The sequence below is a fragment of the Arachis ipaensis genome, chromosome B9 (assembly GCF_059453495.1).
Source record: "Arachis ipaensis isolate K30076 ecotype BB chromosome B9, ASM5945349v1, whole genome shotgun sequence".
NCBI classification, from domain to species: Eukaryota; Viridiplantae; Streptophyta; class Magnoliopsida; order Fabales; family Fabaceae; genus Arachis; species Arachis ipaensis.
This window is the reverse complement of record NC_142444.1, coordinates 100,592,783-100,607,881: the sequence shown is the minus strand read 5'-3', so window position 1 is coordinate 100,607,881 and position 15,099 is coordinate 100,592,783. Positions and strand designations below refer to the sequence as shown.

Here is a 15,099-nt window from a genome sequence, read left to right as displayed (position 1 = left end):
CATAGATGTTATAATATCAAGCATACGAATTTTCAGTGGCAGAGTAGTAATATAGAGAAGTTTCAAGAGGTCAAAAATAATATTAATGTATCATGTACTAGTAGTTTTTTTTAGAGAAAATTTGCGAATCATTAGATAAGGAAATTAATTTTTCGTAAAGACAATTGTGACGAGTTTTATCTGCCCAAAGGTAATTTGTCTAAATGTACTTTTTCATATCAAAAGTAATTGTCTAATGGTATCTTTTCATAAAAGAGTAATTAAACGATCGATATTTTCAGTTAGAACATTTTGATTTGATGGATTTTTCAATTGTTTTAAGAAAATTATTTCGTTATTTGGACTACAAAATTTTATATTATTTTAAAAATAATATAAAGAGAAATAGTAATGATATAATATTGAAATGAGTGGATTAATTTGTTTTTATGTTTAAGAATGAGAAATAGACAGGTGGTCATGACTCATGAGTTTGGAGTTTCCAACCGTTTTAATTGATTAATATAACAAAACGGGCAGTGTAAATTCGCAAATATTTTTGCTAATTTTTTCCCATTGTTCCCTCATGGTATTGTGCTCTGAATCAAGTACAATAAAGAATTTGTCTAATTCCTTATTTTCATTAGTTGAAGCCTTTCTTCATTTGTTCGTGTCAATTGTCGTAATTAACAAAAAATAGTAGTGGGATTTTTATGCAACTAGCGAGGGGTGGATGTTTTACTCACATTTTAAATGAATTTTACATTTGTTAGAACTTTGTAGTATACTCTATGATGCACTGACACGAATATGGGATACGATAAATACGAGACATGTTAATATATAAATTTTAAAATTTAAAATATAAAGTATTTTTTTGATAAATCGTAATGATATTTTGATAATTTATTAATATTAAAATATAAATTAATTTTTAATTATTTTTAAAGTCTTATTTTAATTATATAAAATATTTAAAATATTTTTTTGTTTTAATAAATAATAATATATACTATTTTTAAATTTATCTCAAAAATACATGTTAAGAATAACATTGGACACGCTGATACGTAATGGTATTTAGGTGTGTTTAAGTATATTAAAAATAAATTTTTTTTATTTTTTAAGATACAGTTGGACACAACAGACACGGACGATTATCGATGAGTGTCGTGTCTAAAATGTGTCTATATATAGACACGACAACTCAACAAAATATCCATACTTTATAGAAGTATACTCTTATTGCCGGGTTAGCATCTCCATGGCAATAAGTATGTACTTATAACTTATAAGGGACCTGACAATTAAATGAATATTTGTCTAAGAGACAAGAATTATGGGAGATAATATACTTTAAGCATGTGTTAAGCCTTTTATTTTTAGTGTTTGGAGATCAAATCTATGCAAAACATGCGCAAGATTCTATGCAAATATAATTCAAGTTACATTCTTTATGGAACGACAGTCCTAGAAAGGGCATTCTTGAACCGATCATTGTTTTGGACTCAATCTATGAAATAAACCGTAACAATAAAAAAATATGAAAAAAATTACCATTCCAAAAAAAGGGTAGGCAAGTCAATAGGATGGTGAAACTAGTCAAACCAATAAAGAATGAAGGTGGAAAGAAGTGACATCTTTCGCTAACTTAGCTCCTTGCTGATTCTAACATCCACTTTTGCATGTGCATCAAATTCTTTCTGGGAAATTCTCTGGTATGTGGAAAGAAGTGACATCTTTATATGTGCGTGTGCCTGTACAAGTATATATTTACATATTCCGATTCTGAATGTGGTAGAATAATTTTTTTTTCTTTGGGACAGGGTTTCAGTTTTTAGAATAACCCTTGATTTTTTTCCCTCTCAAAGTGCTACAAGGACTTCTAAATTCTTAGCATCAAAAGAAGTTGAAAAGTCTAGTTGTGCATATTGTAGCTGAGCTAAGCCCTGTCAGGTTAATTATTGGATTCAATTATTCCGTTGAAGTTTCAACCACAAGCCAACTATATAAACCATCAAGGGACCAAGTTGACTACAACTTGTTCAAACATCCACCAAATCCAACACATTTTTAATTATTATTTTCCATATATATATACACAAAAAAATAAAAATAAAACAAGTTTAAGTGGCGTATGCTATAGTGAAGAGATGAAGATTCTCTTCGATAGATAGTTAGATATCTATCAAAAAAATGTGATTTTTTAAAATTGATTATATACCCATCTTCATTCTTTTCACACAAAAACTCTCTTGTCATAAAATTGTCCTTGTTAGAATGGACAAAATACAAAGACAATATTAAGTCTTTATTCATTTTTTCACTTTTCTATTTGAGTGAACAAAAAATTAGAAAAAAATTGTCTCTATATCTATCTTATTCTTTACATAAGTTTATATTTCTCGTTATCTGTAGATTTCTTTCTGCAGAACAAAGGCCAAGAATCAGCATTATTATATTGTGCTACAGCTAGTCATAGAAAGTTACCGCGTGTCCTATTACTTAGTTAACAAAGCTCTATATATGTACAAACACCACACAAAATCCACGCAGTAGCTGTGCCTCTTACAGATAAAAATCATCTTATTAGTTCTTTAATGGTGTATTCAGAAAGCAAGGCTAATAGAGAACCAACCAAATCATCAGGGTAAGATGTAAGCTACTACACTATTCTATTCCGTTGTTTTTCAGTACTTTCTCTATGGCATTACGCCAACAACACAACAATAATATATTAAAAATAAAATAAAATCTATGGACCTATTGTATTTCACTAACCTGAGTTTACCTCTGATATTTGAAGTTTGTACTAGGCCATATAGCTAGGACTAGAGATGATGTTTTCCCCATCAAGTGCAATGAAAATGGAAGAAGGAGAAGAGAACAAACTCGAAATCGCCAGGGACCATGACTTGGAGGACCAGCTTCAGCTGCAAGGTGGTGCTGAGTTGCAGCCTCAGAAATGGAGTGATCAGATAACACTGAGAGGGTTGCTTGTGAGCATGATGATTGGAATAATGTACAGCATAATAGTCATGAAGCTCAACCTCACAACTGGCATGGTTCCCAACCTGAATGTCTCTGCTGCACTCCTTGCTTTTGTGTTTGTCCGCAGCTGGACGAAGGTTCTCCAAAAGGCTGGCTTTGTGTCGAAGCCCTTCAGCCGCCAAGAGAACACCATCATACAGACTTGTGCTGTTGCATGCTATAGCATTGCTATTGGAGGTAAGAGCCTACTATTCATTTTGGAATCTATCTATATCCATGTCACAAAGGTTTGACAATTTTCTACGTCAATAGCCTAAAACAACCTTATTCTTTTTCTGGGTTTGGAACCAACTATGCATATAAAAAACTCCTCCATATTATTTAATGAATTTCCTCTGCTTATGTAATTTCTAGTCAAAACTCTACCTATGTTAAACTTTTGTGCAAAGCTTCACATCACAAGATGAAAGAAGAGGCTTGTGTTAGGTTTTTAACCGCCAACTTAAAAAGCTTCATCAAATTTTTATGATTATATAATTTCCTGTCAAATTTTGATCTATGTATGTGTGTATGTTGCAGGAGGATTTGCTTCTTATCTACTGGGATTAAACAGGAAGACTTATGAGTTGTCTGGGGTGGGAACTCCGGGTAACAGTCCAGGTGCCATTAAAGAACCTGGATTTGGTTGGATGACTGGCTTCCTTTTTGTGGTTTGCTTTGTTGGCCTTTTTGTCTTGATCCCACTCAGAAAGGTATGAGTGAGTTACGCAATACCATATTTTATATAATATTGCATCCTTTCAACATTCGAATTCTCCTTATCTTATATATTTAGTTCTATACTTCATTTTGGATTACTTGCACATCATTCAAATTTCAAGACTACTTAACGGCATGGTTGAGTATTTTGAATTATGAATTTAATACATTTTATGGTTTATATCCTGCCCCTCTCTATTCATATATATGCCTAACTGGTCTAGTATGCCGAAGTTTAGTTATATTTAAAACTCATCCCAGTCATCAAGAGACAGATGAAAAATTACTCAGGGGCTTACTGCAATTTTTCCCCTTTGATGCAGATCATGATAGTTGATCTTCAATTAACATATCCAAGTGGGTTAGCAACAGCTGTTCTAATCAATGGTTTTCATACCCAGGGTGACAAAATGGCCAAGTATGGAACACATATCTGGAATTTAGTGTTACTTCTAATAATAACTGATGGAATGAGAAAATTAGTACATCAAAATCTGTGATAAATCTAGACATAATTTGTATCCAGATACATTAATTTCTGGGTGTACTAATTTTCTCACTTTTTCAGTTATTAATAAACAGAGAGTAATAAATTTTGAACAAATCTAGGGCAATGATTTGATTCTTATTGTAACATTGCAGGAAGCAAGTGAGGGGGTTCATGAAATATTTTTCCATCAGTTTCTTATGGGGTTTATTTAAGTGGTTCTTCTCAGGGATAAAAGACTGTGGATTTGAACAGTTCCCTACCTTTGGATTGCAAGCGTGGAAGCAAACGTAGGATTTGTCATCAAACATGTACCAATTTCTTTGGAAAGAAACATTCCACTTCCACTCAAGATGTTACTAATCTTATCGTTTTGACTTTGCAGATTCTACTTTGATTTCAGCATGACTTATGTGGGAGCAGGAATGATTTGTTCTCACCTCGTCAATGTGTCTTTGCTCCTTGGAGCTGTGCTCTCATATGGGGTCATGTACCCTTTAGTTGGTAAGCTTAAAGGACAATGGTACCCTGATAATCTAGAAGAAACCAACATGAAGGGCTTATATGGCTATAAGGTTTTTCTGTCAATTGCTCTAATCCTGGGTGATGGCATATACAACTTCACCAAGATTTTAGTTGCCACAGTTAATGGCATAATTGACAAGATGAAGCACTATAACGATCGGAACCAAAAGAACGGTAAGTGTCAAACTAATCCGTTTACACCTATATGCTTGCCCTCCTCTTTTTCCTCATATAACATCTAAAGACTAAGATATGATATCTAATGTTGAGGTCTTTTTCTCACTGCAGCAGTAGCAGCTGAGCAGCAAGGGTATCCAAATGGAAACATTAAACAGACTGAGTTGTTCCTCAAGGAGAACATTCCCATGTGGATTGGAATAGTTGGATACCTTGTTTTCACAGTCATTTCGACAATTTTGATCCCGCTTATGTTTCCCCAGCTCAAATGGTACTTTGTCGTGGTTGCTTACATTTTCGCTCCAGCTCTTGCCTTCTGTAATGCTTTTGGAGCTGGTCTCACAGACATAAACATGGCGTATAACTATGGCAAAGTTGCACTCTTTATGATGGCAGCTTTGAGCGGGAAAGAAAATGGTGTTGTGGCGGGACTGGTGGGTTGTGGTGTGATTAAATCAGTGGTTTCAGTTTCTTGCATTCTGATGCAAGATTTCAAAACTGCTCATTACACCTTAACCTCTCCCAGAGCAATGTTCATGTGCCAAGTAATTGGCATTGCAATGGGATGTGTAACAGCTCCTCTGAGCTTCTTCTTGTACTACAAGGCATTCAATGTGGGAGACCCTAATGGAGAATTCAAGGCTCCTTATGCACTGATATACCGAAACATGGCAGTTATAGGTGTTGAAGGCTTCTCAGCATTGCCTCATCATTGCTTGCAGCTTTGCTATGCATTCTTTGCTTTTGCTGTGGCAGTAAACGTAGTGAGGGATCACTCGCCTAAAAAGATAGCAAAATGGATGCCATTACCAATGGTAATGGCAGTGCCATTCCTAGTTGGGGCATACTTTGCAATTGACATGTTCATGGGAACTGTGATTGTGTTCTTGTGGCACAAGATTAACGACAAGAAGGCAAAGTTGATGGTTCCGGCAGCTGCTTCTGGACTAATTTGTGGGGAGGGACTTTGGACTCTTCCTGCAGCCATTCTTGCTCTTGCAAGGATCAATCCTCCAATTTGCATGAAATTTGTCCCTTCCTAGAACTCAATCAGTATCAAGCAATGAATACATATATCACTCAGGCTTTCTAGTGCCATAGGAATTAGATAGCAGTTTCCGATGCTCACACCAAACATGGGATGCAACACATTTGGGTCAGCTATTACGGTTGGCACCAGAAAACTGTGTAATACACAATTCTGTGAATTCAATGACAAAAATAAGGCCTGTATCTTGCACCCATCTCTTGCAAGTGCATCCCAACACCCCAACCAAAAATGTAAACAAGTATCAGCGAGCAAATATTGAAATAATGAGAGATACTTAGATCAAAACAAAACTCTCGTCCACGAGGCACACATACATCTTGACAATTTAACTAATCTAAAAATGAGATGTTCCTTGCTTGCCCCACAATAAATTTTCTTACCCTAAAAATAAAGAAAACAAGGGCTATGTATCTATGTATGTATGATGTATCTATATTTTGGAAAGCAAGAGAGCGAGCTCCTCATCGGAGACATTCAATTCGACATAAGCTCCCAATGACGCAGCAAGTCTTGCAGCTATTTGATGCTTACACTGAGGACAAATACATTGAAACATATACTCTATTAGAGAATATTAGAATATTAGAATTAGAAGCTTATAAGTATTTATTCTTTGTGGTTGGTTGTTAGTAGATAGTAGATAGTAGCTTAAGTATTGATGATGTTGGTTGTTAGTAGCTTAGCATTTATAATAGTAGTCAATAATCACATCTATAAATACTTTGAATCTTGTATCCTACACAATTCCAAAACACAATTCTAATACACAAACCTCTTCTCTACTGCTCTTTCTTACCTATCCTAACATACTCCAAGAAGAAGCAATGGAATTAAAAAGAAGCGGGAAATGAAAATGCTTACAGAGAGTTGTTGGCGTCTGTTGAGAACATCGTAGAAGAAAGAATAGCAGGCGCAGAAGTGATGAGGAAAACAGAGATAGTGATCTTTCTTCCTTGGGGATTCCCCTGTAACCTGAAAGACGAACCTCCCACTTGGATTCCCAGATATCCTGCTAACGCCTCTTTGATCCACGATTCTTGCGGCTCCCTCCATGTTCTTCCCAAATATAAAATGCAATCTGTGAGCATGAGGGTTTCGCAATCTTTTCAAACACAACACTTAATTGACAAGAGAAATTGAATGAATTCAATTACTTACGTCCAAAGTTGGTCATCGCTCACTGTTTTTCAAAGTTCAACTTCCAACCATTAATCAAACGAACGCAAGGTCAATTCATGAGAGAGAGAGAGAGAGAGAGAGAGAGAGAGAGAGAGAAGGAAGCGGTTAACCTGTGCGTGTAGATTCGATTTCCTTCCACACAGTCTCTGCTACCAAACTACTTGCACTCCCACTCTCACTCATTCCAACTTCCAACTCCAACCAAAGAACACCAAATGAAACAGCAAAAAGTTGGTCCAATGTTAACGTTGAGTTACTAATATAAGTATGGTCCTCTTAAATTTGTTGGTCTAAAATCTCAATTTAACTCTTAAATTTTTTGATATTATAATTTTAGATGAATTAATCTATTTTACTAAATTTCTATCTAGATTTGAGAATTTTACAATTTAAATTTTGTTATGATTTTATATTTTATAAACTTAATTTATTTGTCCGATTTCACAAAAAAAAATTTACGGAAAGAGTCCAAACGAACATTAACCTCCATTAAAAAATGTTATAAAAATGGGTTAATTTGATCGTGACGGAGAAACTCTTTGCGTTAATGTCAGGGATTTTTATGAGTTAATTTTAGTAGTTTCTTCGAATTTATTGTTGACTGATACCCGAGCACCTGCGGTTGTTGATTGTGGTTTGCGATTTTGAGTGTCTTTCAGGTTTGATGAGGCAAGGTAGCCTGAGTTGGAAAATACTCGATAAGAAACCCCATTAAGGAATTGATATCATAAGTTCTAATCCTTGTAGAATATTTATTGCCAAAAACTAGAATGTTGAGTGATCCGGCTAATCAGTTAACTCAGATTTCTCAGTTGTACAAAAAAACGTTCATACATTGTTGTTGTTATACACAAGTTTGCAGAGAAAAGTACCCAAAAAAAAATGGCTATCAAATCTGAGAGTTTAACAAATCAAATTTCACATTTATCCCGCTATAATTCCAGCCAGCACATCACTTTTGCCCCGTACATAAATTGTGTATACTAAACGAACTGCGTCGAGCCATCCATCTAACGATTCCCACGAGTCAGCAACCTTGGTAATCCAAGAATTGAGAACAAAAATTAGAGCTGCATTTTTCTTAGCTAAAGGGATTCTGATGCAGGCTTCAGATTAAGCACATTTCAAAGATTTCACCAAGCCTTGAGAAATTTATCAAAATTTGGATTTGGCAAAAACAATAACAATGCTAAAATTATGTTAATGACTTCATGGTGAGAGAGGGGATAGAAATAAGCTGACAAGTGTATAGAAAGATGCGGCAAAAACTGTGTGACAAGGCAGAATCAGGTCGGCTGAATGTTGCTTACCAGGTAAACAGGTTCGTGAATTGTATCGATGCAGAGGCCTGCACCAGGTGGTAAGGTTAGGTCAGCACAAGCTGATACTGAAACAATATCTGCTATATCTACTTTGATTGTCTTTTTATCTCCATTTGCTGCATCTGTGGATCTGCCTGCGAGAGTTTGAGGCACTTGTCTCTGTTCGCCTTTGGGCACCTGAATAAATGGTAGTGGGTAAGTTATTTGATTGCAAATTTGTGTCTGAGACACTAGAGCCTAGAAGTTTGCCAATGATTTTGAAAAAATTTGATATTAGCCTCTGAAAAGCTTTCACTTGATTAGCCAGACTTCTTACCTGTTGAAGCCTTTCGTGATCCAAAATAAATTCTGATCGTTTCCAGTCATTATGAGGTGCAAGTGATCTCCCCGCGGGAGGTGCCGTTAAATATCCAATTTTAAGATGTGGTAGCGGTAGCTGTGGAAAATTGAATTCCATCAAGGTTAGTATAAAAATGTTCCCGTCATCTAATGCTCACATTTACATAGTAGTAATGACTACAATAGCTACAGGATAATGCATACTGCATGTTGATTTAGATGGCAGATAAGCTAGGTTCTAACTGGAAGAGGATGACCTACTTTAAATACCGGTGAAGGGAATGTGATATAATACAGTAGAGTGTTTTACTTAACTGAACATAATTCAGAAAGATCAAAGGGGTATATTACTCACCATAGATCGCACCAACCGCAAGGCACTGCTATAAACCTGTCAGATCCCAAAAATACAAAAATAGGCTGATTGTATGACGAAAAAGTGGGAGGATATTAAGTAAAGGAAGCAACAATAGAAGGATGGATTAAAAAGGCAATGTTAAGTAGAAGAAAGAGCAAGTCTATTCCGAGAAATTGATGCAACCAATAGGAATTTTAAATGAAGGTGATAGGGCATCTTACTGAATAATTTGGTTTCAATGCATGAGCAGCTGCAATATATATTGCAGATTGGCTGTACAATTCATTAGGTGAAACTTCTTGAGCATTCGCGGATCCCCCAGTTCTTAAGGTGTCCTCGGCTAAACCATACTGCAAAGATAGAAAAAAAGGAAAGTGAATTCTATACTCATAATACTGTTACATGCACACAAAGTAAAACAAAGCACAATTGCACGATATATAAGTAAAATGGAGAAGCATTATGACCAGAACAGTTCCGAGATTGTAAATTGCCCGATGGAAATCAAATTGTAATTGAATAGCTGCACGGAACTGCATTGAAGAATATTGGAAAGTTAAAAAGTGGAAGAGAGAATAAGTTATATGCTAAAGGACATAGTAAATGTAAAGCACTGGTTTGCAAATTCTATCTGGTATGCTCCTACAACTTTTGTACCTTGCTGATAGCAGTTCTTACAATCTTTTGCTTTTCTCGAACTGGAACAATGGCACTAAGTTCCTATATTGGGGAAAAAAAAAATCCAAAGCACAAAGAAAATAAGTTAGAACTCCAATACAGAAAAAATATAATTCATATATCAAGATTGATAGCAATGTCTTGTTTTATTTAATTAAGTTCATTTTATCAAAGAAATAAAATGAGGAAAGCCTGGGTGGTTATTTACTATAGAATAATAAATTTTAGTGACATAGTTACACAATCAGTGATATAATGTAATGACTATTACTTAACAAAATAAAGAAACAGTAGAATAAGCTAATTATGAAATAAGACTCTGGTTTAATATATCTGGAGTGTGCTACGTGTATGTACGGATAACCTTCTTAGCTAAGGATTAATAAAAGATGTGACTCCCCTAAATTTACTTAAATTGATAACTAGCAGCACTTGAAGATGAGATTTGTTTACGAGTCAAGAAGTGCTTTTGGCATAAACAAGGCCTTTCAGGAGAAATTCAAGTGTTCGGCTCCCAGGAAGGTGAAAACAGTTTCTTTAATATCTTTTCCAAGAAGCTCAAGTTTTTTGCTTCAACAAAAGTTCTACTATAAATCATTGCCCCAGAAGCACTACCCAAAAATGCAGTAAGAAGCATGCAATCTTAATACAGACTCATTGCTTTCTTATGCCTTTTGTATGAAATAAAAAAGTTTGCATACAAGTAAATCAAATATACCTGAAGGGCAAGTCCCCAGTTGTTAAGTGCCTGAAATAGATTTCAAGAGAGTCAATAACAACTAGTAGGATGTCAGTATGCAAATGAGAATTCTTGAAAAGAAATTTAGAAGTTGCAGGAATCAAACAAATACAGGATAAGGAAAGGAAACCTTTTTTATATAAAATACAATTAAAAATAAATATTTGTTTAAGGAAGCATGTAAAAAATAACTTTTTTGAAATGGTTTAACTCAACGAGAAATCACAGTACAAAGGGACAAAGTTTTAGAAATAATGAAATGAACCTGAGGGCTGTTCCAGTTGAGCTGGACTGCTTTTTCGTAGTTCCGTGTTGCCTGGGAAATGCAAATTTCAATTTTACAATAATCATGATGTGTGATGCTAAGCCTCTATATCAACTAACAGTTAACAAGACAACTATAAATTCAAATGTGAAAAATTAGTCCATTTATTTTCACTATGAATTCTGAATCCAGCATTATGCAGTATCCATCAACAAATTTACAATCTACAAGAGCAAGAGCTGCCAAGAACCATATTTTTGCTGACCTGTTTCCATAGTTCTTCAGCTTCCTTTGTGCGACCACGCATTTTTGCCCGATCAGAGATTGCTATAGCCCAATTGTAGAAAGCCTAAAGTTTGATAGAGGGAAAAAATTGTAAATTATAGACACTCATTTTGTTCACAGTATTATAATTACAGTATCCAATTACAAGCATACTTATTTGCAAAGAGGCACATATTTGGGTTTTCCTATCACATCAATAGACACATGACGAGGACAACTCGAGCATCACTACATTTAAGTCAGCATTCATCGTGCAAATGGATTAGCTACATGGCTACTGCCTCCAACATAGGGATAATGCTAGTTGTGAAAGCATGCCTAGTAACGCAATGTACATAGGGAATTGTGGACTGATAGAACCCAGAAAAAGGAATGCAATGGAAAAAAGAAATGGTAATGTACCAACAGTGCAATGCATTTTACTTTTCTTTTAACAAGGGTCACGGCTCAGAGGATGATAGTAAACACAGATCCAGCGGTCTAGCAAGACATGTTTTTATTGAGATGCAAAGTCTTCACTCACTACAGGCCGACTAGTTCATCCCACATAATTAACTAACCTAATAGGACAGAAGCTTATTTAATAAATGAGCCGAGCTTGAGAATTCTACTGTTAGGCCAAGTTGTTAATAGGCAATATCTGAATAAAATATTCGAAGTAAATTTAATTATATAAGCATGATATTTTGTAACCTTCACATATATGTCGTGTGTGTTATTTGAATATTATCGTGGCCAGACTAATTTATGTACAAAGTATCATCTATGGGTCAGGCTCATTAGGTTCAACTACTCCAGTTCAGATCTACCATCTATTAATCTCACTTACACCCTTACCCAGATCCTAGGTAAAAATTGACACAAATTCACAAAATATTCAATAGAATAACAGGCATTCAATTATGGCATGTTATTTAGAATGGAAATTGAAAGGGAGCCTTGGAATAACAGGACAATAGTCGTGTGACCTCAAGATAACATGTCCAAGCAGTGGAATCAGCCAAAATGCTATATAGTGAAAGTTATTGAGTACCAAGCCTATGTTATTAATATTAGCTTCCCCCCCCCCCCCCCCCCCCAAAAAAAAAAAGTTATTTTTCTCTTCCTGGGCACCACCCAAATAAAAAGTCATTTCATAGGATAAGGATACCCTTACATACATCATGTAGTGTGGGGCAAAGGCGAGTGGCCTCATCATACTTTTTACAAGCTTCCTCAAGTAAAGCATCTTTGGAAGGTGAAGTGGAATCTGGACTAACATTATCTGCACTTTCCTGCATGACAACGTAACAAAGATTGAGAGGACAGTTTAGGAAATAAAGCTCACATCTGCTGGCACTTGGAAAAATGGTAATCGATATCCATTTATTTCTAACATACAACACATATGAAGCTGCAATTGCAATCCCATTTCATGAGGATATGCAAAATGCATATTTCAATCAGATTAAAGCATGGAATGTCAATGCACACTTATATACCATTGTAATGTGATAGAATAATTTGTACTGAATACTTCAATCACATTGAAAGCATATAATCTAACCTAAAATGAAGAGTAAAATTAAAATCAAGCCAAGAACAAAACAGAAATTCAATAAGTGATTCAAAAAACAGCTGACTTTGATTTTACAACAACAATAAATCAAGACAGCTGTTCAGACCTGAAGCACCAATGCCCAATTGTATAGTGCATCATAATCATCTGGATTCCTCTCAATTGCAGTAGCATACCTACAAAGTTCATGTAAGAAATTACAAGCTCATAAAGGTTTCCACAAGAAACATATAAAAATTGCACCCTATGGCCATGGAGCTCCAAAAATTCTCAAAAAACGACAATGCAGGGTCCAAGTTTTGATAGAATTTCCCAATGTGACATTTTTTCATTGTATAGACGGGCAAGGTGACAATACCTCCTGGCAGCAAATGTGAGAATCCGTTGCCGCGATCGGCCCTCCTCGTCAGCACCTACAACACTGTTTATCAACTCCATTGCAGCGTTGTTCTGCTGTGTTTGCTGCTGCTGCTGCTGTTGACTCTGATGACTGCAAAATTCCCAAATCATGCATTACAGATCACATTACATGTTGCGCAAGGTGAAACCACTCCCAAATTCAAACCCATTTCTATCATTCAGATTTACCACAACAATATATGAATAATAATTCAAATAACTACAAGCAGTTAGTGTAGGAGCTAAATATGAGTAAATGCTCAAAAACTTCTCCTTCACGTATTTTCTATTTTGAACATCATATGTAGTTCTTCAACGTTGAAAATGTACGTATTTTCAAGTACTAATTCACGGTCGACAATTTTCAATCAAACATTCATCACTGCGAAATCGCTAAACAAATCGTAATTTACTCCATTTTCTCGATTTCTAATGTTCAGCGAGAGAGAGAGAGAGAGAGAGAGAGAGAACTAACGTGCGGGGAGAATTGGAATCTTCTTTGTCAGGTTCGGACTCGTTCTTCAATCCGTTAAGCAATTCCCTCATGGTGAAGGTTCGGTTCCCTTCGTCTTTCCGAAGCTGAGGTTGCGCCGGAGGGTTGGCATCCACCGTGTGGTTGGAACGGATCGCGGTTTCACTGAGATCTGCATCATTGTTAACAGCTGGATCAGCTTCGGATCTAGGTTCCGGCTCTGATCGCGCCTGTGCTGCAGGTACAGGAACAGGCTCAGGATTCGATTGTGGCTCTGGCTGAGGGTTGGGATTTTGGTCCGTTAGTGATTGGGGATTAGGCTCGGGTTGGACTCCGTTGTGGGATTCTTCTGGTTCGGGCATTTTGGGGTTTAAGCGAAGAGCTTTTCCGTGTGATCGCAGTCACAGGCACAGTTGAAGAACAGAGAGGGAAAGAGATAGGGGATTGGTGTGGTCAGAAGCAGAGGTTAGTGACAATGGAGAACGAATAAACACAAGACTGAGGAGGACGACAATATTTTAACTTTTATCTAATCTATGTTATTTTCCCTCGAAGTTAGATGAGGTGTATGGTAAAATTAGCTATTATATTTTACGTTATACAGACATAATTTTAAAAATTGAAAAATTAATTCCTTTTTACTCTCGTACATGTACTAAAAGTTTACATGCACCAAAACCACCGTCTCCTCCACTCTTAATTATGAATTTATGATTTGTTTACTCACATTTGCTATCTCTTTGTTATCTGTCTTTTCTACTTTTATATTTCGACCACATTATCTTTTGTATTTTGGTGAGTTTTTCTCTTTTTTCTTGCTTGATGTCCACTTTTTTTTTTTTTTTCTAATTCTTGATTTCAACTCTGATTTAGAGATTTTGGAGTTTAATTCTTCTCTGCTTTCCCTACTTTTACCTTTCGGTGACATTAACTTTTGCTTTTTGGTGAATTTCTTCTCCTTCTTCTTGCTTAATTTTGCTGCTTTTTTTCTCTCAAATTCTCGATTTCATATATGAGTTAGGAATTTTGGAATTTGATTATCGTTATGAGCCTGTTTGATTATAGCATAGGTTTCAGATTTGATTCAAATTTATGTTTGATTGTAGTTGGGTACAGACTCTAATTCTTTGAAAATATTTGGACCAAACTAACTATGAGTTTTCCCTGTTCAACATTGGGTAATAGAGTAACTTCACAGCAGACAATTACTGAAGAATGGGGTCCATATTAGAAAAGAGATCTTCTACTGTAAGGACTACTTCTAATTGGATTTATCGCTAATAAAAATGTTTACAATAACCGTAATTGCATTAGGTAAAATATATTGGACCTGGGCCCAAAGTTAGATTCACAGTTGGACCTGTTTCTGTAGTAGCCGTTGTTGGAACTCTTTGGACAAAAACTGAAAACCCTAGCCTAACCTCAATGTTTTTGTTTATTTTATATTTTTTAAGAAAATAAATAAAAAATTCAAAAAATATATTTTGAAAGGTTAAAAAATTAAAAAATCAACATTTTCATGTGTTATATATAATA

The 15,099-nt window shown here is 35.4% G+C and overlaps 3 protein-coding genes across 8 annotated transcripts; 1 reads left to right on the top strand and 2 right to left on the bottom strand.

Moving 5' to 3' along the window:
- Positions 1-2,196: 2,196 nt before the first annotated feature.
- LOC107617914 (metal-nicotianamine transporter YSL1) lies at positions 2,197-6,259 on the top strand. 5 transcript variants are annotated; one of them, XM_088498077.1, is made up of 7 exons: positions 2,197-2,636; positions 2,786-3,207; positions 3,550-3,722; positions 4,053-4,147; positions 4,372-4,506; positions 4,602-4,915; positions 5,030-6,259. In XM_088498077.1, the coding sequence occupies exons 2-7, from the start codon at positions 2,817-2,819 to the stop codon at positions 5,959-5,961; spliced, it is 2,040 nt and encodes a 679-aa protein (XP_088354203.1). In that variant the 5' UTR covers positions 2,197-2,636; positions 2,786-2,816; the 3' UTR covers positions 5,962-6,259. The 5 variants fall into 5 exon arrangements, with proteins under 5 accessions (XP_088354203.1, XP_088354202.1, XP_088354200.1 ...); XM_088498076.1 differs by having other exon boundaries at positions 2,489-2,629; positions 5,033-6,259; XM_088498074.1 differs by having other exon boundaries at positions 2,489-2,629.
- Positions 6,223-7,408, bottom strand: SSN2 (zinc finger SWIM domain protein). Of its 2 annotated transcripts, none has more exons than XM_016319787.3 (4): positions 7,259-7,400; positions 7,128-7,149; positions 6,831-7,047; positions 6,223-6,501 (listed from the first exon to the last, which is right to left on the bottom strand). In XM_016319787.3, the coding sequence occupies exons 1-4, from the start codon at positions 7,329-7,331 to the stop codon at positions 6,400-6,402; spliced, it is 414 nt and encodes a 137-aa protein (XP_016175273.1). In that variant the 5' UTR covers positions 7,332-7,400; the 3' UTR covers positions 6,223-6,399. The 2 variants fall into 2 exon arrangements, with proteins under 2 accessions (XP_016175273.1, XP_088354204.1); XM_088498078.1 differs by having other exon boundaries at positions 6,336-6,530; positions 7,259-7,408.
- Positions 7,409-7,876: 468 nt separating this feature from the next.
- On the bottom strand, positions 7,877-14,275 carry LOC107618270 (Tetratricopeptide repeat (TPR)-like superfamily protein). Its single transcript, XM_021111341.2, has 14 exons — positions 13,567-14,275; positions 13,051-13,182; positions 12,799-12,868; positions 12,295-12,408; positions 11,115-11,198; positions 10,850-10,900; positions 10,564-10,593; positions 9,825-9,887; positions 9,635-9,700; positions 9,389-9,517; positions 9,165-9,200; positions 8,787-8,906; positions 8,459-8,647; positions 7,877-8,183 (listed from the first exon to the last, which is right to left on the bottom strand). The coding sequence occupies exons 1-14, from the start codon at positions 13,923-13,925 to the stop codon at positions 8,073-8,075; spliced, it is 1,554 nt and encodes a 517-aa protein (XP_020967000.1). The 5' UTR covers positions 13,926-14,275; the 3' UTR covers positions 7,877-8,072.
- Between the last annotated feature and the right edge of the window lie 824 nt (positions 14,276-15,099).